The sequence below is a fragment of the Podarcis melisellensis genome, assembly GCF_964234715.1.
Source record: "Podarcis melisellensis genome assembly, chromosome: 4".
Lineage (NCBI taxonomy): Eukaryota > Metazoa > Chordata > Lepidosauria > Squamata > Lacertidae > Podarcis > Podarcis melisellensis.
Window position 1 is genome coordinate 64,845,505 of NC_138531.1, and position 25,638 is coordinate 64,871,142.

Consider the following 25,638-nt stretch of genomic DNA (forward strand, 5'->3'; position numbering starts at 1 on the left):
AACAATGGGGCGCAGAGGGTGTCCGGAGGCAGAAGGATGGCTGCCGCCTCCACGGCCGCATCAACCGGCGGCCCGGGAAAGCGAAAGAGCTCTTTCTCCGCCGGCGCGCCCGCGCTCTGCCTGGCGCTGGCTTTGGCTCTGGGCCACGGTGAGGGCTGCCGCTCTTCTCGGTCTCCGAAGGGGGCGCGCGGGAAAGGCGAGAGGGCGGGGCGAACACGTGGCCTGGCCCCACCCCCTTTCCTGGGGTCCCTGGCGGGGAGCAAAAGTCGCTTTGGGTGGGGAAAGAGGGGTCGCTTCGACGGGGTGTTGACGTTGCGGCCTTAGTACCCTCTCAGAAGCTTGTGATCCTAAACAGGGGTGCGGGGTCCATTGTTTCAAACAGGACCTACTTCAGAGAAACTGCTTTGGATTTCAGTCTACACCTCTTTCTGTAAAAAGTAAAATATTGGGAACTGGTCACTTCAACCTTCTGGTTTTCTGTTTTTACTTGTAGTTCTTTCTTCTAAGTTATTCCTGGAGCACGGCAAGGTGAATGACCCCAGAATTACTTTTTTAGATGCATTTGGTGGCTTTGCACCCCAACGCCTAAGTGATACTGTATTTGTACTTGTAGATCAAGTCAAGGACCTAGGAATTGCAAAGATGGTACTGAGAACCATCTTCGGCCTCATACCTAACTTGCCCCTTTTCCTTAAGTGTCTCTTCAGTTGGAGCAGTGAAGCTCTGAGGAGGACAGCTTAGCAGTTCTTATAAAGTCCCAAAGTTTGATCCACTGTTGATTGGGCTGGGACATCAGAGGAGCCAGTCGCTCTAGAGAGGAAAGCTCCAACACTGGATTTGCCTGCCTGATGTCTGAGATGCCATTTCAGAGGAGATATTATTGCAGTTTAAGTGTACTAGACAGAAAAGTCTACATGTACAATAAGTTGGAATATGGTGTGGAGAGGACAAATCTGTTTAACATATACGCTGCCATGTTTCTTATTCTCACTAATCTCCCAGAGCGTCATATGTCAAGAGGCTGGAGACCTCATTACTCTGCACAGCTTTGTCTGGCTCTACAGTCTTATTTTATTGCTTTTAAAGGGGCCAGGATGGCATCTTGCTCTGCAGCACCCGAGAAGACAGCAGTTGCAGTATCTTCACCAACAGAAATCCATGTGGAGACTGGGAAAATTGCAAGGCTTTCATGCTGGTTCAGAACATCAATTATGATTAGTGCTGCTACATCTGTTAGCTGGAGCTATCAAGCACTGGGATCAAACAGTCGTCCCATAACTGTAAGAGCAAATTTCTGCACAAGCATTTGTGGTGCAAGTGGGTTACATGTTTTGAAACTACCACCACCCTTTGTCAATTGTATGAATGTCTTGTAGAAATTAATTGTATGTTGTGGAATGACAGCACTCATTATGGACAAAGGGACAGGGGAGGCGTACCCCTTTTCACTGCTTGAGGCGAAATGCCACCAGCAGGAAGGGACAGCAGCAATGGCAGGTTCCGGTAAAATCTTGCAAGATCTCGTAAGATTTCTCTGGAAATAGGCACCAAGGCTGGTGCCACTTCTCCACCAGTAGTGGAAGTGGTGGGACAGGCAGGCTGCGGATGGGAGTACTATCTTGGTCACACTGGATGGACAGTGTGGATGGAAACATGGATGCCAAGGGCTTGTCCACAACCCAGAACCTGCCTGCCTCTCCACCAACCCACCTGTATCCCAATGTTGTCTCAGACCTTTCAATGTGGAAATTTTTTAACCCTGGCTGTTCAGGACTTTCCAAGGATAAAAAAAGCCACATTAAAACAGGGGCGGTTCCAAGACAACACTGGGAGCCCCTACATGAGCACAGTGATAGGCAGGTGCAAATCCACATTTTCCTCTAGTGTGGACAAGTCCTAGTTTTTGCCCATTGGCATAGCCAGAGGGGGAGCAGGGGAACTGCTGCTCTCCCCTAAATCAATCAATAAATAAAACTTAACTAAAAGTAGAAATTGGTAGAAAGATCTTAACAGATTTTTCTGAGCCCTTGGGGTCAAAAGAAAGTAATTTAAAACCACTGTTGTTGAGACGTTTCATTCCAAATCTGCTAGACAAAACCAGACAGAGGATGGTGACAGGTGGGAGTCCTGTCCCCCCAACACAAATCCTGGCTATACCCATGATTTTGCTTGTCCTTAGATATAAAGTGCAGCCTTTCATATGTTTTGTTCCTATCTCTCTTCTCTTGGACTCTCCCCTTTATCACAATTCTTTACTGTGTCTCTTTGTAGCCTCTTAATGAATTTGTTCTTGCCCCATAAAGCATAAACCATAAACAAACCCAATCCCATGTAAGTTCAAAGGGGCTTACTCCCAGGTAAGCATTTATAGGAGTGCAATCTCAATCTCCAATTTTCCCCACCCACCCTCCCAGTTGTGTTTCTGCTTTGCCTCCTTTCCCTTTCAATTAAGCCGCCTGCAGAATCTTAGGGGTAATTGCTCATCATTTCCCCCCTTTCTCTTTTTAAAGATGTTATTGGAAGATTTCTATCCCACTTGTAGCACCCAAGCTAGCTCTTCTCCTCCCAGGCATGTGGAATCACTGGATAAATGCAAACCTTTATGTCTTTGTATACGTGTCTGAGATGAGGGATGTTTCAGTCAAAACCATATCTCCTCTTGAATCTACTGTCTTAGGCTGTGCATAGTACCTGAGAGTAAGCTCCATTGAACCCCGTGGGATTTGTAATGGAAAGGGGAGGCTAAGGGAACCTGCTTATACCCTTTCTTGCACAGCTGCCTTGCCAGAAAGACCTGTTGTGAATTAAACTATGCAGTAACAATGCCACCATACCCACAATTAATCCCAACAACCCCCAGGCAGGATGAAGTCTTGGAGCTCAAAGCAATTTCATCCAGTGTTATGCTGAGATGACACACCTTGAACTTTTCAGCCAGATGCCTCTCAATATATCCAGAAAAAGCAGAAGTAGCACCCATGGGTTTAGTGCAACCTGCTCTTTCTCTCATAAAATGCCACTCTTTCAAACCCAGACAAAAATAAAGGCTTACGTGTCAGGTGGCTGCATCTGAGTGTTCTGCTCTCTGTAACTACTGGAAATCGTGTAGTTCTCCATGGTGTTGGAAATATATCCACTCAATGTTATAAATGAGGATGAAAATTAAAGGTATAAATGCAAAGTTACATGCGTTTATTTCTGTTATTACAGTTTTTCTATTACTCAGATTGGAAGGCATATGATGGGAAGAATACACAATTCAGTGGCCGAATCATTTGGGCTGGAAATCTTTTTAAGAATGATGCATCCATCAAGATAGCAAATATGCAACCAGCAGACAATGGCACTTATTTCTGTGATGTTAAGAACCCTCCAGATATAGTCACTGCAGAAAGGGCAATTGTAGTTAAAGTTCTGGAGAAAGAGAATATGCCTGCAAGCTCCGGAAATATTTCATCCTGCTGGCTACTTGTACTTCAGTTCTGCTGCGTTCTAGCCTCTTTGACAAACTACTTGTTCTGAAAATAAAACACACCTCTTGAGGCAATTAAGAATGTTCTCCAGTATCTCATTTATCTGGACACTTAGCAATGGGGTTGAGAAGGAATTGGGATGAGTTGCAATATGCAAGACAAATAATATTGCCCCGCTGAAATAGCAACTAACTAAAACAGGCATAGGGAAACTCGGGCCCTCCAAATGTTTGGGACTACATTTCCCATCATCCCTGACCACTGGTCCTGTTAGCTAGGGATTATGGGAATTGTAGTCCCAAACATCTGGAGGGCCGGAGTTTGCCTATGCTTGAACTAAAATGTACTAAAAGCTCATTCCCCCATGGCAACTTTAATCCTAGTAAGCAAATGAAAATTTTGCAGCACCTCCTTCTCTGCAGGATGGTTATGATTAGTTATGAAGCAACCACTGAGATTGTGTGTGTGTGTGTGTGTTTATACATGACTTTGACAACTAGATAGATGGATAGAATAAAGAGAGCATTTCAAAAATGCCCAACCAATTGCAATGCTGTCCAGGGGTCATTTACCTTTTACCTTTTCCTAGATAAATATAACATCTCATACACTGTTTTCTGAAATCTATAGTTATGTGCAGTGCTCTTTTTCTAGAAAAAGGGATGCCGAAACTCACCATGAATGGCTCCCTTTTTCTCTTATAATGGCAATAGCACCCACCTGAGAGGTGCTGGAACTGAGTTCCAGTGAGTTCCAGTGAAAAAAATGCCCTAATTATGTGGTATCAGCAACATAAGCATGCCAGACATAATTTCTGCATTGTTTCTGTCCAATCTTCTCTTTTGTTTGAAGTGTTGTGTCTTTCACATTGCAGTGCATGCTAATCTCTCATAATGCACTGTGACTTGTGAAGGGAGCTTTCTGTACAACTATTAATAGGACGGAGAACTAGGAGAGGCCTCTTTTCCCAGCATAACGTCTGAATGGTATTCCCTTCCCCACCCCTAAATTTGCAGTTGGCAAGACACTGCTTTCTGCTGCCACATCCACGGCCTCTCACACCCAGGAAGTGATGAGACAAACTAGCTATAAAGAAATTCTTGTGTTTATTTTCGCAGATGCTCAAAAAGCCAACAGTTGGTTTTTTTGTTGGAACATTGACAAAAAGGCACTTTCTTAAAGTAATACTAACATAGCGACATGATACTATACTAATTGACATTCAAATAATACTCCCTCTAAACAAAATGCTTACAGTGGATACACCGCAAAGATAAAAGCATGACAGAGAAACCCATGGATTCAAGCTTCGCACCACAGTATGGCTTTACACAGCATTAAAGTACAATCTTAAAAAAGAAGGAAATTAATTCAAAAGGCATCAGGTGAAAAACAACAGCAAGCACGGTGGAATGTATTAAGGATGGGGGGGGCGGGCATCAGGCTTGCTGCCACCATTCGTGCAAACCACTAAGCCATGTTGCGTTCTGAAGGCAAAGGAAGGATGTTGGAATCTGCCTAGGTCAGAGGAATGTGCACCGGCAGATATTCCTTGGCGACCTCCCCGCTGCTACTCCCAACAGATAAGCAGCTAGGTCTCGGCGATTCTTCTCAGATGTGTGAGAGGAACACACCGTTCTTCCTCTCTCCCCTTTGGTGTCCCCCAGGGAGGGGAAAGAAGCAGACAGAAACCTATTTACATCTTTATTTCTGTCTCTTATATCAGTACAGAATAAACATGTCTGCACTCAACAGCAGTAAGAATAAACTCCACCCATGTACTTCCAGTACGGGTCATATGACACACACACTGAGCTAACATCCGGTGCTCAGTACAGAATGGACTGCCCCTTTGTTCCCATGGCAACAGTCACAAACATCCTGTCTGGCTTTCCAGCCACAAGCAGCTGACTGAGCTGCTAGAGCCTTTGCTTGAGCGTTTGCTTGCTGCAGCATTGGTGCTTTATGATAACAAAGGATTGGACCCTGATTAATTCAATAGACACAAGACTTGACCAGCAAGACTCTGGGAGGAAGTGCAATAGCCACTCCCTTGTCTAGGCCGTTTTATTAACGAAAGAACTTTTACACAGCATTTGTAAGAACCAATCAGATTTCCTCTGAGCAATTGAAAAAAATCCCCACGTTGGAACAAAGTTAGATCAGAGGAAGCCTCTTAACTACAAATAACTAATTTGAGCATGCATACATGTTTAGGCTAAATAAAACAGGAATCAAGGAGGAATGTATTTAGCAAACCTGATAAACAGGAAGTAAACAGGAAAGATAGGCATTTTTATCACCTCCATATGAAACTCTGTTTCCTGACCCTAAGATTAACAAAAACAAACAAAAGCTACAACAAAGCTACCTCCTTATCTTTATGGCTCAGGATGCCTGGTGAAGCAACCGGTCTGTTTAGGTGACTTTCAGGCAACAGAAATGGGGCAGAGATGCAGAGGCTTGGATTGATCAGAAATCATGTCAAATGACCCAAACCCACTCAAAACAATGCTTTCACCACTGACACAATGGCTTGATTCATTTTTCATAATTCCTCATAGCAATCCTACCCGACCACCACAAGCAGGAGTATATATAAAAAAAAAAACCACAGAAGTATAAAAAACAGCAGGTGAACTTGCAAGGCAGGAAGGTAGAGGAGCATTACAAAAAAGGCTCAAAACAAAAGAATCGGGTGTCACGGCTGCATGGGGCGATGTTGCATGGCCTGCTCCAGTGCTTCGATTCTGTGGGTGAGGTTGGTCACTCGTTCCTCCATCATACGCTGTGCTGCACCTGCTGAGAGCTCCAGTGCCTGCAATCGCCGTGCCAGTTCCTCAACCTGCCCCTTAGCATGCTGCAGCCTCGGGACTACTAATGCAGAAGACAGACAAGGAGAGACCACAACATTTTATGAACCAACATGAAACGTTTACTAAAAGGCTAACAAAGGTTGCTCTTTGAAGAAAGGTTTTAACTTATGTATGGGTTACGTGCATGCAAAGCAATCCCCAAAGGAGCAACTAGAGTACTGCAAAATAAAAGAGGCTGAAGGCATCCCACTATCCCTAAACTAAATCAACCTGCTAACGGCTTACATAGGAACTTTTGTCATTCTGAGACCCAACATGATCTAATATCTCTTTCAAATCACTCTTTTAGCTATACCTTTGGGCTACAGCATGTCTTGTATCTGCAAACTCTATCTTCAAATGTTTATTTTATTTGTTTATTTCATTAAATTTATATACGGCTTGATTGCAAAAGAAAACCTTAAAGCGGTTTACAAAAAGATAAACAGAAAAACCTGTTTAGACATACTTTAAAACATACACAAGTTAAAATACTAAAGCAGATTAACATTCACAACAACTTTCCAAGCTTCTGGGTATGCTTGCCTGAACAGAAATGTTTTTAGCAGGTGCCAAAAGAAGTACAGTGAAAGTGCAGCCACACTAAAGGATCAGGTTCTTACAAATGCAGAATGGGGATTCTGTAGCACATGCAGTAGTGCCCAAGCCACTGATGGAAGTGATTGAGTGGTGTCGCCGGAAATCACCCCCCCCCCAGGAACACGTACTGCACAAGCACCACATCCACATGTACACGTGTCTCCCCTTCCTGACCTGAGAGGTGTCCCTTTAGAGGGCCACCTCTTGAAAGCCTTCCGTAAATAAGGAAGTGCTGGTTTGACAGCTCTCTGCTTTAGCGCTCCACGCTGCCCTATCCTTATTGAGAGTAGACCGGACGACTGAACTCTAGGTCAACCAGCAGCCGCGTTAACCAATCAGCATTACCGAACAGCGCCCCTTGCGGCGGCCACGCTGGTACTGCAGGCCGCGAGCGTCTATTCCCTCACCTTTTGACAGCTCTCAATTCATTGTTTCCGAGTTCACTGAACCGTGACTGATCTAATAAAAATGTTGCAAGTTGTTTCCGAAAAGGGAAAGTGTCTTGAACCTCAGTGACTGTATTCTTTATAAATTCACCAAAAATCAGCCGTACTATGGATTTTCACCGGACCACTTTTATTACACTACATATTACAAGGACTATCAAAGGGGGGTGGACTGGGATTGATCAGCCATAATCCCTGAACCGCGCAGTCACGTACCAGCTGCCCTTCTCCGGATGGCGGGGCAACCTTGATAGCCATCGGGAGGGCTCAGACAGCAGGCCATCAGAAACACAATAGACTGCATACGGTAGTGTATTCCACACGACTCCAAATAAAGGACTCTGGCCGGATTCCCCTCAGGGGGCAGGAAGACTTCGCCCTTTCCTTTGTTTCTGGGAATGACTTATGAGGAGGGGGGAGAGGAGGTCACTGCCAGGTGTCAGGCTGCTCGGATTACCTGGGAAACTCCTCCTCAACTCCTCCCGTTCCTTAATAAAATCATGATGTAAATATGATGTAATTCTGGGGGTGTAGTCAAGGGGATTAGTGGTTAATAAAAGTTAGGGTCATCCATTGTTCGGGGCTTCCATCTTGCTTCACCTCGTGGACGGTGGGAGCCCTGTCGCGACAGTCCTTTTCCCTTAATAAAGACCGAGCCTACTGGCTGTTGTTTTGCTCTGACTTGCCCTGGTCGGTGTCTTCGTTTGTCCAAGAGAGCCCTCGGATTTTCCCGTAACAGTGGGCACATCTAGGGAAAAGAAATCTCGTAAGTAAACTGGTCCCAAGTTGTTATGGGCTTTATATACTACCAATAGTAACACCTTGAACCTGGCTTGGTATCACGCAGCCCGTGCAGATCTCTGAGCACAGGTGTTACATGCTGACAAGGCCTCACTCCTGTCAGCAATTGCGCTGCAGCATCCTGCACTTACTGCAAACTCCAGATCAGGCACAAAGAAAGCCCCACAAACAGCGCATTGCAGTAACCGAGTCTTGAAATAACCAACACATGAGCTACTGTGGCAAGGCTTTCCTGGTTAAGGAATGGTCATAGCTGTTGAACAGCTGGTAAAAAGCTTCTCTAGCCACTGAGACTACCTGAGCCTCCAGGGACAGAGCTGAATCCAGAAGCATGCCTAAATTGTGGACCTGATCCTTCAGAGACATCCAATAGTATTTCTACTTTTGTGTTCCTCCTGAACACAGTGCAGACTAATTTTTTAAAAATAAAATAAATAAATTATTGCACTCTTCCTCTCCAAAGAGCATCATAAAAGGTTCATCTCCCCACATAATTTTATCCTGACCACCAACCTGTAAGATAAGCGAGGCTGAAAGATGGTGTCTAATCAAGTTCCTTCATTAAACTTCATGACTGAGGAGGCCTTAAATGCTGATCTCTTAATGTGTGACATTCTAATCATTGCAGTGATAGCTCTCTAAAAATATGTGGTCAGTTTTGAGTATCTGACCTGCCAAATCGTGACCAAAGTTTTAAAAATAAAAACTGGGCTGGAGTCCTTAACAATAAAATTACAATCCAGGAAATCATGAGCTCAATACCCCAGTGAGCTTGCAACTCACCTTCTAATTTAATTATGGTTAATCGCCAACAGTTTGACTTCACTCCTGAGACAGATGGATGCTAACCACAAACAAGGAGCCACACGAACACTTGAACAAGTATACATTCAAACAATTAAAGTTCTTTTTTAAAAAGGGAGGTTAAGTCTGAAAATTTTGATCTGACTTTACCAAAATTCTAAGTGAAGAAAGGCAGCAGCAAATGAAAAAGTTTTCTAGTAAATTAACCTATTTTGCAGACTACTAAAATTAGCATGACTTAAAAAACAAGGATATTTTTGTACACAACTTTTTAAAATTGCCTTTCTTTTATTGTCTGTCCCTTGGCATAATATAGTAGCAGTCTGAATGTTTTTTTGTGAGGAAAGTAACAGTAGAAAAATTATTTTATTTATCAGCTTTATACCCCAACACTGTCCTCCAAAGGAGCCCAGATTTTATATAAATTCTGCTTAACTAAGAAAAAAACAGTTTCACTGCAATGAATTGCATTTTATAATTAGTTAGTGATTCTTGTCAAAATCTGCATTTTTCTACCAGAGGCGGACCTAGTATGGATAGAAGTGAGTCAAGAGCAGATTACCCTAATCTAACATGTTTACACGCTTCTGAGTCAAAGAAAAATTCTTCCTTATTCAAATACATAATCAAATACAGAATAATTTTATGTAACAGAGAAATTACTTCTACTTAATGGGATGCTAATGAAATCCAACAGGAAAAACCATACAAGCATTCCATAGTCACAACTGATGTATGGTGTTGAGTCTTGCAAATAGATTATAAAACTTTTTGATGAAAAATCTTATGTCAAATACACTAATAATTAAAAATAGCCAATTGTGAAAATTCATTACCAAAGGAAGACTCTTAATAAAAACCAATCTCATTAGTTTAGGCAAAGATCCTTCCCTTCTGGATGTACCACTGCTAATATGAGCTCAACAATACAATACAGTCAGCAGTATACAAAGAATCATGTGTCGGACTCCTTCAGCTGTTGGACTACAACTCACATCATCCCTAACCATTGGCTATGTTTATTGAAGCTGATGGGAGGCCAACATCTGGAGAGTCACAAATTCTCTATCCCTGACCTATGTGCTCCTAACAATGTCATCAATAAGATGGCATGATAACAAGTTAGAAGATGGATGGTGGTAAATACTACCTAATGCTCTGCTGAGCTAGCATTGCAAAATTTTGGAAGATACTGAAATAGACTAGCCTAACATGGCAAATGGAAACACAGAGCACTTTAGGTCACGAGAGTGATTTCCAACAGCTCTACATCAACAAAGATCACTGTAATTTGCAACAAGCAGTTGCTGACTTCCATGCTTATGGGTAAATTGTCACCAATCAACAGTGGCTTCCCCTAACAATTAAGGTGGGGTAAACAGAGAGCAAACAGTTATTTCAATGGAGCTAAAAACCTCAATGATAGGGACGTGGGTGGCACTGTGGGTAAAACCTCAGTGCCTAGGACTTGCCGATCGTATGGTCGGCGGTTCGAATCACCGCGGCGGGGTGAGCTCCCCTCATTCGGTCCCAGCTCCTGCCCACCTAGCAATTCGAAAGCACCCGTAAGTGCAAGTAGATAAATAGGTACCGCTTTATAGCGGGAAGGTAAACGGCGTTTCCGTGTGCTGCGCTGGTGCTGGCTCGCCAGAGCAGCTTCGTCACGCTGGCCACGTGACCCGGAAGTGTCTTCAGACAGCGCTGGCTCCCGGCCTCTTAAGCAAGATGAGCGCGCAACCCTAGAGTCGGACACGACTGGCCCGTACGGTCAGGGGTACCTTTACCTTTACCTAAAAACCTCAACAGGTCTGGGGAAAAGCTTTTCCTAAATTAACATAGCTTAGAAACAAACATTACCCTTAAAAAAATGCTGCTTTCTCAGCCTCAAACTATAACTACTAACAACTACCCAGCCAGAAAGTAAAGTATCAATCAAGCAGCACTACAAATGAAGGCAGGAAACCCAAAGCCAAACAATGGCAACACCAATTTCAGACATGCAAGGTCTTGGGTGTTTTATCCGGTACCAGCAGAGAGGAAAGAGATTGATTCAAGGACGCAGCAATCTCCCCTCTTGCCTGGCTTAGCACTTACCCTTATTATTATCTGTGCAGAGCTCAACCTAAAGACCCAAAGAGCGGAGTAGCAGAAGGAGAGAGAGAGAAGAAGAAGAGTTTGGATTTGATATCCCGCTTTTCACTCCCCTTAAGGAGTCTCAAAGCGGCTAACATTCTCCTTTCCCTTCCTCCCCCACAACAAACACTCTGTGAGTTGAGTGGGGCTGAGAGACTTCAAAGAAGTGTGACTGGCCCAAGGTCACCCAGCAGCTGCATGTGGAGGAGCGGAGACGTGAACTTGGTTCCCCAGATTACGAGTCTACCACTCTTAACCACTACACCACACTGGCTCTCCTGAGGTCACCTGCTCTTCCTTGGTCTCTGTTCCGCCCTGGGCTCTTAATCACAATAATCATAAACTAGTAACTGTTGCCTCTTGGCAAACCTGCACTTCAGAATATTGGAGCATACAGTACAACTATACTAAGACTCAGCATTCACAGAAGAACAAAAGCAAACTTGGCACATCTAAGAAATATACATATACATACACACACACATACTCATGCCTAACTGTGGAAACAAGCAACTGCTATCTCTTTGAACTGTGAAGAACACTTTATTCTCTAACTGTGAATGCCTTTGTTTAAAAGAAGTTCTTTTAGTGGCCTATTGAACTTTTTGTCATTTTGAAATCCACCCAGATCGAGTCAATTTCAAATCACTCTTTAGTTATACCCTTGGGCTACATTATCTCTTCTATCTCTATCCACAAACAACTTCAGCCATAAAATAAGCATAGCTCACTTAATCCTATCAATAGACTACAATATAAACCAAACTTTTCTTATAAATTTGTAGCACCTTCCAAACTGTTTACTAGATAGCTGATGCTATTAACGCCATAATTCTAAAACCTAACTACATACAGGATTTTTAGTTATTTTTAAACAGTTCAACTTCATCACAGAAACACTCTGAATAAAATACAAGTTATGCAAGAACAGCCAAAATAATACTCCTGTAAGTGATGGTTTTTTGTAGAGTAATTTAATCAAATATTACACAAATGCATTCTATCAACCATCATTACTAGCATTCTTGTATCCAGAGACAGCAGTACCTTTTTCCACAACTCTGACTGAGATTTCACTAGGTGTGACAACTATGTCTGGAGGGTTCTTGACATCGCAGATGAAAGTGCCACTGTCCCGGAATTGCATGTTGGATATACTGATAGATGCATCTTTCTTGTTAAGGTCACCCGCCCAGCTGCTTCTGTCCTTAAATTGTGTATCCCTCCCAGGATATGATTTGCCATGGGAATAATAGAAGAACTGTAATCGGGAACACAAAACAGGATACAGTGTTAAAATCCTAGTTTTCCCCACAAAGGGAGGTCTGGGAGTAGATACAATTGCTCAGAGTGAGACCTTACTCTGACTCACTTGCCCCAATTTTCCAGCTGCTGCTACAGGATCACTATTGGACCTATTATTGCCACCACCTCATACACCTTTAAACTTGACATATCCTGCTAACCAAACAGGAACCCATGGTGAAGTGTGGGTTGGTGGCTAACAAATGTGTCACCAGTTCAAAACAACCCCTCACCTTAATAATACTTTTGCCACTAAAGTATTGTGGAGCAAGCACAGAAGGACGACTATCCATGATACCAAACATAACAGGATCAACTGGCATTCTGAGGCGGCATAATTATGTACTCTTACCAGTGATAAAAGTGAGCAGGAGCAGAAAGGTATGAAATAGCAGGGAAATGTTTAATCTGCTTTGTTGCAGGCTCTTGTTCAATTCTCATCTTACTTCAATCATCATCTCTTACCGGCACAGTAGTAGTTGATCCCTCTGGTTGAAAGCTCCAGGTAACAGTAGCGGCACTGCTTATCACCTCTGAGGATGAAAAGCTGCACGGAAGCTTTGTTTCTGTCCCATTCTCCACAGAGAGTTCTGCTGGTGTGTATACTTCCACAGCTGAAACCTGGGCTGTCAAAAACACCACAAAAATCAGGATGCAGGACCCATTGTAAGCAATGCAGAATGAAATGATAGCATTACACAAGAGAATTAGATGAAGAGCTACAATAGAAATCTTACAGCCCAGAATAAATGCCCCATCAAATATTCGTTGAGTCGCACTTAGTTCATTTGTTCTGGAAACATCCAGCGTTAATTCTGCTTTTGTGTAAGATTGGTCACCGTATAAACTTCATCCTGAATGCAATGCATACCCTATGAACTTGATCGCTGAATATTTACCCATTTGTTGAGTGTTGGTCAAGGGCAACTAACCACAGCTCATCTAAGTAACCGTTCTAATAAAAGACTGGTAAAAGTTAAAACGTCCTCCAATAACTAAAGAATGGGTAGAAAGTTCTTGTGTATTGTTTGCCTATCCATCCTTTGGCAAAGGAGGAATTATTATTTGAACTTGGGTTAAGGTTTTGTACCTTTGTAAAGTCCTATTTTGCTCAATAAAATCCAGCCTTTCTCCACTAGTGCTCTGTCTTTGCTTCAAGGATCCTTTAAAAGGAAGCCTTTTGCCTTTGGCAAAACACCATCCAAGCCCTAAAGCCAGTTCACACAAACCTAGTCAACTCCATACCACATCTACTGAAATCCTGGCAGGTCCAATACCAGAATACACATGATGCACCATGTAATAACAATAAGCAAAGAAGGTTATTTCATATGCTGCACTATCAATGCTGTCCTTCATAGGCTATGCTAAGGATTCCAGATTCCTGACAGTCCAACTCTGTTTTAACACAAAAATGCATTAAAAAAATTAAATAGGTAAATGTGTTTACTGAATGGAAAGAGAAAAAGAATCCTTGTGAAGGCTTCTGTGTGCTACACAGTTTGTCAGGGCTCCCCGTGAATTAAAGAAAAACACCTCAAGACTTACAACTTGTGAAAAGCCATTCAGCTGGGAACAAGATTACAAATTGGGAGCTTTCCCAAGCTCAACCCACACCAGGTGTCTTTAGCAAGCAAACAAACCAGCAGGGATTGATGAAACATCGCACTACCAAAACAGGAAATAAAACATTCTCGCAATGGGGAAATGCCTTGGTACTACACTGCCTTCACATCCAGCGTGCAGTAGAATAGAGCAGAATACCACTTAGGCAGGACACTCACCATTACACCATTGTGCAAGCAATGTCTCCCACCTCACTGCTGCTGTGCTAAGACACTCAGAGTTTAATGTTTAAATGTGCTTAAGAAAACCCACTCACGTTTCTATGATGCAATAATCTAGATTTATAGAAACCTGCCATGATATTATAGGCTTTCAGCTATAAAGCCTTGTGTGACTCAGGACTCCAATACCTTAAAGACCACCTCGTCCCACACAAGCCACCCACACCTCACATTCAACATCTGAAGCCTTTCTCTATTTTCCCCCATCCAAGGAAGATGTGGAGGGTGGCAACATGAGAACAAGTAAGTAAGGAAGTAAGTAAGTAAATCTGTTTAGAAGAGCCAATGGCAGCTGGTGCCCACTTGGCCTGGTAATGCTAAGAGGCCACAGGTCATGGCCAAGTTGTCCTAGTTTTCTCCCTGTCATGCTCCCTTGCAAACATACTGTTGACACCTAAGCCTTGCTTTTTATTATTTATTTATTTATTTATTTAGTCCCAACTGGAAACTTCTCACTTTGGTACCAAAGGAATCTCTGCTGCCAGAGGAGGAGACTGATGGAATAAACGTTTGTGTGGCTTCCACCTGTCCTGGTTCTCTCCCTATCCTCCTCCTTTGCAAAGAAACAGTGGACACTTAAACACTGTAGTCTTATTAATACATAGCCCCTAAGTGTCTTACCTTGGTTCAGAAGGGGCCCTTGCTGTCACAATTTCTAGTGTGCATCCATGCCATGATTAGTGTACATAACATAGAAGTAATAAGAAGCGATAAGTATGTAAATGACTGCACCTGAATTTGTCTGAACATCCTGCCCTCTATCTAACCTTTGGCTTTCTCAGTGGTCTGCCGTGCCCTGTCTGTGACCTTTGTCTCCTTCGTCATACATTGTTCAAGGGGAAAATGACGCTGTGGAAACAGGTGCCAAAATAACTTTGTACCACCACCCCCCGATCTCGTGATTGGAAGATGTGTAAAGGGCACACTCCAAAATGTATCTGACTAGTTATGCACATTGTGCTAATAAAAAGAGCCTCCAAAGAGCTAGCTGGCAACTTGCTTGTGCTTGTGCACAGCTCACCTGCATTACTAACTCATGTCCTTCACTTCACATGACATGGTGGAACGGGGCGGCGGGGCTTTGTCTGAATAAACAAGGAAACACCTGGGTCACGTAGACAGTTCATGATGGAAAAGTACTGAAGCACGAAGTTTCTTATGTCTCTGAATATTTTGCATATTGCTGATAAAAGGGCTCTGTGGGGCTCGTAGAGGCAGCTCTTTCTACACTGCACACCTGCATCCTCAGCTCTTGTCTCGTTTCTTCACTATCTTCTAACAAATTTATTTATGGCATAAGGTTTAGTGGAATACAAAAAATGCCCTGAGCATGTGCAGTATTACAACCCTCAGCAAAATGTAACAAAAACATTTTGTAAAACCCAATACGCAGAAAGCAAAAATAGACCTATGACCACAACTGAGCAAATCACCACCTTACACTGCAATCCTAACCTTCCCTACTTACAACCAAGACCTATTGAATTCAGTGGGGTACTTCCATGTAAGTGGGTTTGGATTGCACCTTTAAGAAGGCAGTGAAAGCTGAGTTGAACAAATGAAATGTTTCCTTCAAACTTTCTGAAAGAAATCTCATGGGCTTATAAAATGGAAAGGCAGGTCGGACATTAAGTAGTCATTTTCTTCATGCTACCAACTTTCCAAAAGCCTTCGGGCAGCAAATACACTTGCGGAACAGGAAAATAAGTATGGCATTGGGATTCATCCATAATGGCCAAGCACATGAAGGGAAGGCATGTGGGGGTACTGGGTATTACTTTTCCTTCACCAGCTACCCCACTCCCAACAGTCCATCAAGTGCAGGGATACTGACCACAGTTCAGCATTTATTCTGTTCTTCTCTCTGTTTGTTAGCAGATAACTAAGTACACATCATGGAAGATCTCCCTGTCTTTATTTCGGCTTTGTTGATGTGTTAGTTAACTGTCATGCAGCAGGGTAGGAAAAGTCAATTTCCCCTCTTGCCTAGCTCAGCACTTACGCTTATTATTATCTGTGCAGAGCTCAACCTAAAGACCCAAAGGGCGGAGTGGCAGAGGGAGAGAGAGAGGTCACCTGCTCTTCCTTGGTCTCTGTTCCGCCCTGGGCTCTTCTGCAAAGCGATTCACACGTACACCCGCCACCATCATGACACGGACGTTAGCTCACCCCCACCCACTCTTCCTTTTACCGGAGAGAGACCAGGGAGGGGCTGCGAGGGGGGCTCCGGGAGACCTGGAATCCCCCGCCAACACCCAACAGCACCGAGAAAACAGCGCTCCGCTCCGCCGCAGAGTCGCGTTCAGACGCCCCAGACGACTCGCCTCCCGCCAGCGCTCCGCTTCCCCCGCCGCCCGAGTTCTGGCGGAGACGGCGGGGCTCAGCGAAGAGGAAAGGCTTTTCTCCCGCCCTGCTTTCTCCCTCCTTGGCTCCCCTCCTTCCCTTTCAGGCGCGCCGACCCCGACACGGGAAACCCACTCACACGAGCCGAGAGCCGCCGCCAGCAGCAACGAGCTGAGCCAGGCGGCGAGTCTCGGACTGCAGCCGCCGCCGCCGCCTCCTCCTGGCGCCGTTAACGCCGCCACCGCCACGGTCGCCGCTGCCATTTTCCTGCCGGGAAGAGGACTGCGGGAACCAGGGCAAACCAACACGCGAGTGTCGAGCCCTTTTGCCCGGCTCTGCCCTTCACTTCTCACGTCGCAGGGCGATTGGGAGCTCAGGTTGCCAGCTACCCAATGGAGGTCCTTTTAAAGAGAAATTGCCCGCCCCCTTTGGGGGCGTTCTGTGAGGGGTGGGCACATTTGCAGAGCGACCCCATACATTACATGAAATATCAATTAGTCACTTGGGATCTGTGTCACCAGCTGATTGACAACTTTTTCCAGTGACCACAATAATAAATCTGCCCGTTTCAGAAGTTGATGCATTTTCTGGCTGACCCTGTTGATCTGAAGAAGTGTGCATGCACACGAAAGCTCATACCAATAACAAAACTTTTTCTCTAAGATGCTACTGAAAGGAATTTGTTTATCCTGTTGATCATGGTACTGTATTCTTGGAAATCTGTTTTTGGAGAAGTGCTATCTGTGTTGCAATCTGCAAGACTGTTCTGGAAAACTGTCTTGAACATGTTTGGAACCAAAAAGCCATCTTTAAGTGAATGTTTTCAAAGAACCTTTTTCTTATTGGAACCAACTTGGCCTTTTTAAGCTCTGTGATCCTAATTCTTGGAGCCTGTACAGCTGTAATACGTATATTAGTGACAGATGATAAATCAGCCACAGCCACATTTTCTTCATCTTTGCGCTAATCCTTGAACCAGAATTCTAAGGCTTCCCATTTTAGAAAGCTGCCATGATGGCAAAATGTGTGGATACGCTAACACAGTACAGCCCCACTTCCCATTAGCCTTTTTAGTCTGGATCTCTTGTCAAATAAACAAGTTACAGTACTATGATTTCCTCTTGTAGAACATTCCTGGGTAAATAAACTTAGAAGACAAATGCGATAACAGAATAGATGGTGTTCAACTAGAAAGCTCAATGTAGAGGAGGCAAGTCTTAACCACTTCATGTCTTTTTTGTGAAGGTGAGCACACAGTTTGTTGGGTTTCCCCCAATGTTGTTCTAACCCAGTGTTTCCGAAACTTGAGTCGCCAGCTGGTTTTGGACTACAACTCCCATCATCGCTAGCTAGCAGGACCAGTGGTCAGGGATGATGGGAAATGTAGTCCAAAAAGAGCTGGAGACCCAAGTTTGGGAAACACTAAGCATTCCTCGTAGGGGAGTTTTATTCCCGCCACAAGGTCACTTTCCTGAACCCTTTCCCTGCTGTCTCCCTTCGGAGTTTCAGCGCCCACAACTGCGCGTACGATTCGAGGGCAGCTGCCCCCTTGGTTGGCAAGGGGCCTCGTGCTTTGGGCACTTTGACTTTCGCGCCTGCCGGACTCGACGGCGTCGCTTTGCCCCCCCCCCCCGTCCCCCAGCAATGGCTGTGAGGTGGGCGGCGGCGCAACAATGGGGCGCAGAGGGTGTCCGGAGGCAGAAGGATGGCGGCCGCCTCCACGGCCGCAGCAACCGGCGGCCCGGGGAAGCGAAAGCGCTCATTCCCCGCCCGCGCGCCCGCGCTCTGCCTGGCGCTGGCTTTCGCTCTGAGCCACGGTGAGGGCTGCCGCTCTTCTCGGTCTCCGCTGGGGCGCGCGGGAAAGGCGAGAGGGCGGGGAAGCGGCTCCCGGGCGGGGTGAACACGTGGCCTTTCCCCACCGCCTTTCCTTGGGTCCCTGACGGGGAGCAAAAGTCGCTTTGGGTGGGGAAAGAGGGGTCGGTTCGAGTGTGGAACAGAGGTTGGTCCTATTAAGGTCGATCTCTGGGTCGCGGGCAGTCTTAGTAACTGCAGACCTTCGGCGTTCCTTCTCGGTGCAGTGTGTCCGGCTTACATGCCGAGGGCTTGTAAATTAAGCTTGCAATCCTGAATCCGGAGTCCGTTGTATTAATTGGGCCTTACTTCTGAGAAAGTGTGCTTTGGATTCCAAGTTTCTTTGACCATTCTCTAGTCTACGTATTTTTTATATGCAGTATATAATCACCAAAAAGAAAAATCTTGGGAACTTAAGTATAAATTGAGCAGCCAATTCCACAGCTATACTTGTATCTTAAGAATAGTAAACAAAAGAATATGAGCAATGAAACATTTGTGAACGAAAATCCTTATAGTACAATGTGAAAATGGATGTGCTCTGCTTCTGATGGAATGAGCTAATATCAATTACTTTAAAATAAACTTGCTGCATGCTTTTAAAGTCCCAAAGTTTGATCCATCAAAGAAGCTCTCAGTACTGAGCACCAGTACAGAATCAAAGTGCATCCAGTTATCTCTGGAAACTCATATAAATTCATGTGTCCAATTGACAAATTTCCCTTTTATTAGAAGTAAATATTTTGTTAGGTGAGATTCAGAATCACAAAAGAAGGCTGTCTGTGGGTGAAGAGCCTTCTGGGTAGCTGCGAAATGTCTTGTGTGTGTTTTTCTATGCACATTAGCTGCGGCAGGAACAGGTTCATTTGGGAACTGATTATACAGGCTAATTCCACTTCATAACAGGGTTTGCTTTCCTTAGCTGTTAGAATTGCCATGAAGAAAGTACAAAGCTTTAAAGTGGAAATGTAAGGAGGCTGAAGGGACATTCTTTCACCTCTGGTGGACCTGCCCAAAAGTGAAGGCCTTCTGGGAAGTGATCTACAATGAGTTAAAAAAGGTATTTAGGTATACCTTTCCCAAGAAACCAGAGGCCCTCCTTCTGGGCATGGTGGACCAGAAGGTGTTAAAAAAGGACAGAACTTTCTTTATGTATGCTACTACTGCAGCAAGAATTCTCATTGCAAAGTACTGGAAGTTACAAGATTTACCCACGCTGGAGGAATGGCAGACGCAGTTGATGGACTATATGGAACTGGCCGAAATGACTGGCAGAATCCGAGACTTGGGAGAGGAAACAATGGAAGAGGACTGGAAAAAATTTAAGGATTATTTGCTAAAACATTATAAGCTGTATGAATGTTAAGAAAAATGCATGATTAGGAAAATTTAGCTTCTGTAACTTGATGATGTGAACTGAGAATTAAGGTATAAGAAAGAAGAGGCGGAATCATGAAATAATTTTATCATGTTTATTTTAAATATACAAGAATTGGGATACAAAACATGAACTTAGAAACATGATAAATTGAAAGTTATAATAAGTTAGGAAACAAGGTAACAAATTGCTGACATTTTTATCACAAAGAACGCAGGGTTTGGAGGATGTGGGGAAGTCTAGTTGGATTGTTAAAAAACATTATGGAAAGTTGGATTTTTTATATATTTCTTTCTCTCTTTGTTCTTTTTCTTTTTTTCTTAAGCTTTATATCTTTGACTGTAAGAAAAGAAACTCAATAAAATATTATTTAAAAAAATAAAATAAAGTGGGTTGCGGCTCAGTAACAAAACAAAACAGAGAGTTTAAAGGATGGTTCAAACAATTTCTTGCTTTGGCTCAGTTATGACCAAACACCTGTTACCAGATACTCATTGGCAGATCATAATGGTTCCTGCCTGTAAGTGATTCTAGACTCTGGGCTTGGCCCCCCCAAGACCCCACCAATGTAGGAGGTGTTAAGTTGTGGGTGAACATATCAGACGACACAGTGATTCTTCAAACAGCTCTTGATTATTCACAGGCCAGAACAGAACTGAACTGAAGGGTTCAGTCAGCCTGCTTATATAGAGCTGCAGTACAACGTAACTGTAACGATTTTCTAAAGCTATCCAATCACTGAACGTCACTTTCGATCCCTTATTTGCATAACTACAGTATCCCCCTGCTGGCCCAGGGTGAGAACTTCAGTACATAACAGGAAGCAGCAGCAAAAAATAGGGGGAGGGATTAAAATATAGGTGGTTCTGGGGTGGGTGGAGAGGTTGAAATCTCTCTTTCCAGCCCAGTGACCTAATAGGGATGCAGATTGCCTGTTCCCCACTCATCAGATCAATCATTTGATGAGTAGGGAAAGGGTGATAATTCTGCTTCTCAGCTGATCTGCAGGCTGTGTGTCCTGCATCTCTCCAATATTGTGGGATAGCTCCACCCACTTCTGGGTGGCTTGGGCCAAAGGCATTGGCACCCCTTTGGCCTAGCTAACCCTTACTCAAACCTTAAACCATTTTTTTCTATTCTAAGTCAATTTTTCCAGAAGTTGTGGTTGTGATCTTTCCAGGGATTTTCTCTCTCAGTTGGCATTTCTGCAGTGACTATGTCTGGAGGGTTCTTGAGATCATGGAAATAAGTGTCATAGTCTGTGGCACAAGAACTTGCACCTGTGCAGTACGTGGAACTTCTCCTCAGTCCCCTCCTTCAAATCTTCTCCAGAATTTTAGGGGAACCCCCCAAGCAGGTTGCATGGGAAGAAGAATCTCCATTGTGCAGCCAAAATGCATTGTGCTAATGGAATGACGGTGTTAGATACCATCCATATGTTTTTCGTGACTATTTTGTTCTGTCTGTAAATGCAGCTGCATTGATTTTTAGATGTTGTTTTTAATCAATTTTATTATAAACCGCCTCGAGGTCCCTTTCCCCCCCCAATAATGGGCGATATATCAATATTTTAAGCAAAAACAAATAAATATTCAAAGTAGGCTAACTTATGTATGCCTTCATCTAGCTTTACATTGCTCTAAAGTAAACTGTGTAATTCTATTGCTTTAAAGGGACCTGGTTGGTATTTTGTTCTGCAACCGCCGATATTGCAGCTGTTGTAGTGTCCACACCAGCAGAACTGATTGTGGAGATTGGGACAGTAGCGAAGCTTCCATGCAAGTTCACATCATCAGAGAAGATTACTACTGCAGCCTCTGCTACCTGGAGCTATCGAAAACGGGGAACAAATGACCGTCCCATAACTGTAAGAGTTAATGACTGAGGGAAAGCTAGATTTGCATTAGATTTTGTGGTGAAAGTGGATTACAGGTTTGGAAACCACTACTTTTCTTTTGTCAACTGAATGAATGCCTTATTGAAGCAATGTATTGTTGCACGCCACCCTAATCTCTGAGTGTTACAAGATTCCAGGGGTTCCATGTGCTTACCATAGGTTTGGTTTCCTCAGAATGAGGGGCAGCAGAGACTGGGGGTTCTTTATGATATATGGTTTATTTACACATATATGCAACCTCACCCTATGGTACAGGGGCTTACAGCATTAACACGCCAGCAGGTCTTGCTTCTCCCACAACCTTGGATTCCAGCAGAAACCAACAGTGGCGTAGCGTGGGTTGTCAGCACCCGGGGCAAGGCAAGTAATTTGCGCCCCCTAACCCATGGATTTGTGCCCCCTGACCCTAACCCCCAGATGTTGCGCCCGGTTTGGCCAGCCCCCCCTGCACTCCCCATGCTATGCCACTGGAAACCAAGCATGTCTCCCCCTCACAGGCTCCTGCCTGCAGCCTGCTTCTAGCATCTAGCTCTCACACATACCAACTCTGGCTTTTGTCCTTCTAACCACCAGCCAGTAGGGGGGCACTGGTGGGGAGACACCCATTTGCTCAGAGCCATTTCCTTTATTACCTTAAGGACCCATAATTAGGGACAGTGTTTGAAACTCCCATTGTTCTAGGCACATTGTGCATCCTGGAATTTCATTAGTGCAAGCAATTTCTGACCTCTTGGCCCAATACTGCACCTAAAATTTCAGTTTAAAACTGCAGAGCGGAAGAAAAGAAGGACCTTTTTCTGCCTCTCCACTTCCAGCTACTCTCTGAAGACTGGAGAAGACACCCTCTGAATAATATTAGAGGGGTGGGCAGGGGAAGGACTGGACCATGTGAAAAATGAACATAAAATTTTAGCTGCAGTTCATTCATTTTCAGCTTTGTATTCTTTTCATTTAAAAATTGCGTCCAGAGATTCCATTGTTGTGCCCATAACCTAGGTTTAAGGTGCCATTTAACTCCTAGCTTTCATATCTCCATTTCTAGCATTGCTTAGGGGGCAATTACCTCACCAAAAAGCTGGTCTGTCTATTTCAGCAATCCAATCCTTGTTGGATCCTGGAATTAGAAGTCTAACCTCCCACCAAACTCACAACAGTATTGTCTGTTGTGTATTGACAGCACTCAATAAGAACAAAACGAGTTTTTTCCACACAGGAACTAAATGTGGATTTGTACCTGCCTGTCCTGCTATTAACATCCTCCCTATCCCAGTGATGTCTCAGACCTTCCTCACTTTCAGTGTGGGGTTTTTCAATCCTGGCTGTTATAGACTTTCCAATAATTGCAAACCCCACATTAAAAGGGGGGAAAGTACAATACAACACTGAGATGGGGAGAGACTCGTTTGGATGCCCTTACATTGATGTGGAAACAGGCAAGTGCAACTCCACATTTTGCTCTAGTGTCCCATATTTTTGCCTGTCCTCAAATAGCAGTCTTTGAGATACTTTGCTCACATATCTCTTCTATTGATCTCTCTCCCTTTCATTTATCAGAATTGCTTATTTGTGTCTCTTTGTGGTCTTTTTATTAATGTGTTCCTGCAAAGTTAATCATGGTTTGATTTAAAATTTGTATCCTGCTTCTTCAACAACTATGTTCAACTCAAAGCAGCTATTAACAAAGTGATTGTGTTTGGTTTTATGCTTACAGTTTTTCTATTACTCAAATGAGAAAGCATATGATGGGAAGAATACACAATTCACTGGCCGCAGCACATGGACTGGAGATTTTTTAAAGCAAGATGCTTCCATCAAGATAGAAAACATGCAACCTACAGACAATGGCACTTATTTCTGTGATGTTAAGAACCCTCCAGATGTAGTCACTGAAGAAAGGCCAATTGAAGTTAAAGTTGTGGAGAAAGAGAATATTCCTGCAAGCTCCGGAAATATTTCATCCTGCTGGCTACTTGTACTTCAGTTCTGCTGCATTCTAGCCGCTTTGCCAAACTACTTGTTCTGAAAATAAAACACATCTCTCGTGGCAATTGAGAATGTTCTCCAGTATCTTATTTATCTGGACACTTAGCAATGGGGTTGAGAAGGAATTGGGATGAGTTGCAATATGCAAGACAAATAATATTGCCCCATTGAAATAGCAACTAACGAAAATGTACTAAAAGCTCATTCCCCCATGGCAACCTTAATCCTAGTCAGCAAAGGGAAATTTTGCAGCACCTCCTTCTCTGCAGGAAGGTTGTTTCTTAGTTATGAAACAACCACTGAGATTTTGTTTGTGTGTGTGTGTTTTTATATACATGACTTAGACAACTAGATGGATGTTGGATGAATAGAATAAAAAGGGCATTTCAGAAATGTCTAATGAATTGCAATGCCACCTTGCTTTTGCTGTCATAGAATCATAGAACATAGAGTTGGAAGAGACCACAAGGGCCATCGAGTCCAACCCCGTGCCAAGCAGGAAACACCATCAGAGCACTCCTGACATATGGTTGTCAAGCCTCTGCTTAAATACCTCCAAAGAAGGAGACTCCACCACACTCCTTGGCAGCAAATTCCACTGTCGAACAGCTCTTACTGTCAGGAAGTTCTTCCTAATGTTTAGGTGGAATCTTCTTTCGTGTAGTTTGGATCCATTGCTCTGTGTCCGCTTCTCTGGAGCAGCAGAAAACAACCTTTCTCCCTCCTCTATGTGTCAAGGTGATATTAATTCAGCTTTCTGAAGCACTCAGGATGTTTTATTATGACACGATCAGCAGTTTGTGTTTTTTTGGTTTTACTATAACCTATTAAAAAATGAAATGCATTTGTACTTCCAGTTCTGTGCTTGGGAAGGTCTTGGATAACTTTTCCTAATTATTGGTGCCTGAAGTTCCTAATGTGGCACTCAAGAGGAACCATGGTATCCCGAGACACCAGCATTGTTAACCCTGAAATTCCACTGCTCCTTCCAAATGTTAATTGCTTTAAAAATTCGGGATCCAAGCCCAAAATCTACCGGGATGAGCAGAGTTTGGAATAGGTAGATCTCCAGCTAAGCTGGCTAATCCTGGGCACTGTCAGGGCTGAAGTCTCTCATTTCAACTCAGTGGGGGCTCAGCCAGGGTAACTCCCAGAAAATGAGTGTGTTGCCGGCATGGCAGGGAAGGAAACACTTACCCTTGCTCCAAACTCTGTTTAGTTTGGTCTGATGGCTGAAGAACCCAGCAGAGGTTACACTGGGTAAAAGTAGTTTATGGGGGGGGGCAGTGAAAGAACGAGGCAACACCAGAGCTGAGGATGCAGGTGGGCTGTGCGGAAAAAAACTGCTTCTACAAGCCCCGGAGAGCCCTTTTATTAAAGGTAAAGGGACCTCTGACCGTTAGGTCCAGTCATGGACAACTCTGGAGTTGCAGCACTCATCTCGCTTTACTGACCGAGGGAGCCAGCGTTTGTCCGCAGACAGCTTCCGGGTCATGTGGCCAGCATGACTAAGCCGCTTCTGGCGAACCAGAGCAGCACCCGGAAACGCTGTTTACCTTCCTGCCAGGGCAACGCCTATTTATCTACTTGCACTTTGACATGCTTTCGAACTGCTAGGTTGGCAGGAACTGGGACCAAGCAACAGGAGCTCACCCCGTCGCAGGCATTCGAACCACCAACCTTCTGATCAACAAGCCCTAGGTTCTGTGGTTTAACCCACAGCGCCACCTGCATCTCTTTTTATTATTAGCAATATGCAAAACATTCAGAGACATAAGGAACTTTGTACTTCAGTACTTTTCTGTCATGAACTGTCTACGTGGCCCAGGTGTTACCTTGTTTATTCAGACAAAGCCCCCTGTCCCACCATGTCATGTTCCTATCAAAGAGGATTTTTAACAATGCTTCTGCTTTTTTAGCAA

General features: G+C 44.0%; 2 protein-coding genes across 4 annotated transcripts; one reads left to right on the forward strand and one right to left on the reverse strand.

Annotated features, from left to right (window-relative positions):
• Window positions 1-23,788, forward strand: LOC309368097 (myelin protein zero-like protein 1). Of its 3 annotated transcripts, none has more exons than XM_081907917.1 (3): window positions 1-148; window positions 21,510-21,703; window positions 23,445-23,788. In XM_081907917.1, exons 1-3 carry the CDS (start codon window positions 37-39, stop codon window positions 23,754-23,756), a joined length of 618 nt encoding a protein of 205 aa, XP_081764043.1. In that variant the 5' UTR covers window positions 1-36; the 3' UTR covers window positions 23,757-23,788. The 3 variants fall into 3 exon arrangements, 2 of the variants coding, with proteins under 2 accessions (XP_081764043.1, XP_081764044.1); XR_014167525.1 differs by lacking the exons at window positions 21,510-21,703; window positions 23,445-23,788 and adding exons at window positions 1,087-1,280; window positions 3,211-3,554 and having other exon boundaries at window positions 11-148; XM_081907918.1 differs by lacking the exon at window positions 1-148 and adding an exon at window positions 18,268-18,424.
• LOC309368096 (myelin protein zero-like protein 1) lies at window positions 5,464-17,001 on the reverse strand. Its single transcript, XM_081907916.1, has 4 exons — window positions 16,747-17,001; window positions 12,883-13,043; window positions 12,160-12,373; window positions 5,464-6,350 (listed from the first exon to the last, which is right to left on the reverse strand). The coding sequence occupies exons 1-4, from the start codon at window positions 16,868-16,870 to the stop codon at window positions 6,175-6,177; spliced, it is 675 nt and encodes a 224-aa protein (XP_081764042.1). The 5' UTR covers window positions 16,871-17,001; the 3' UTR covers window positions 5,464-6,174.
• Window positions 23,789-25,638: the final 1,850 nt, after the last annotated feature.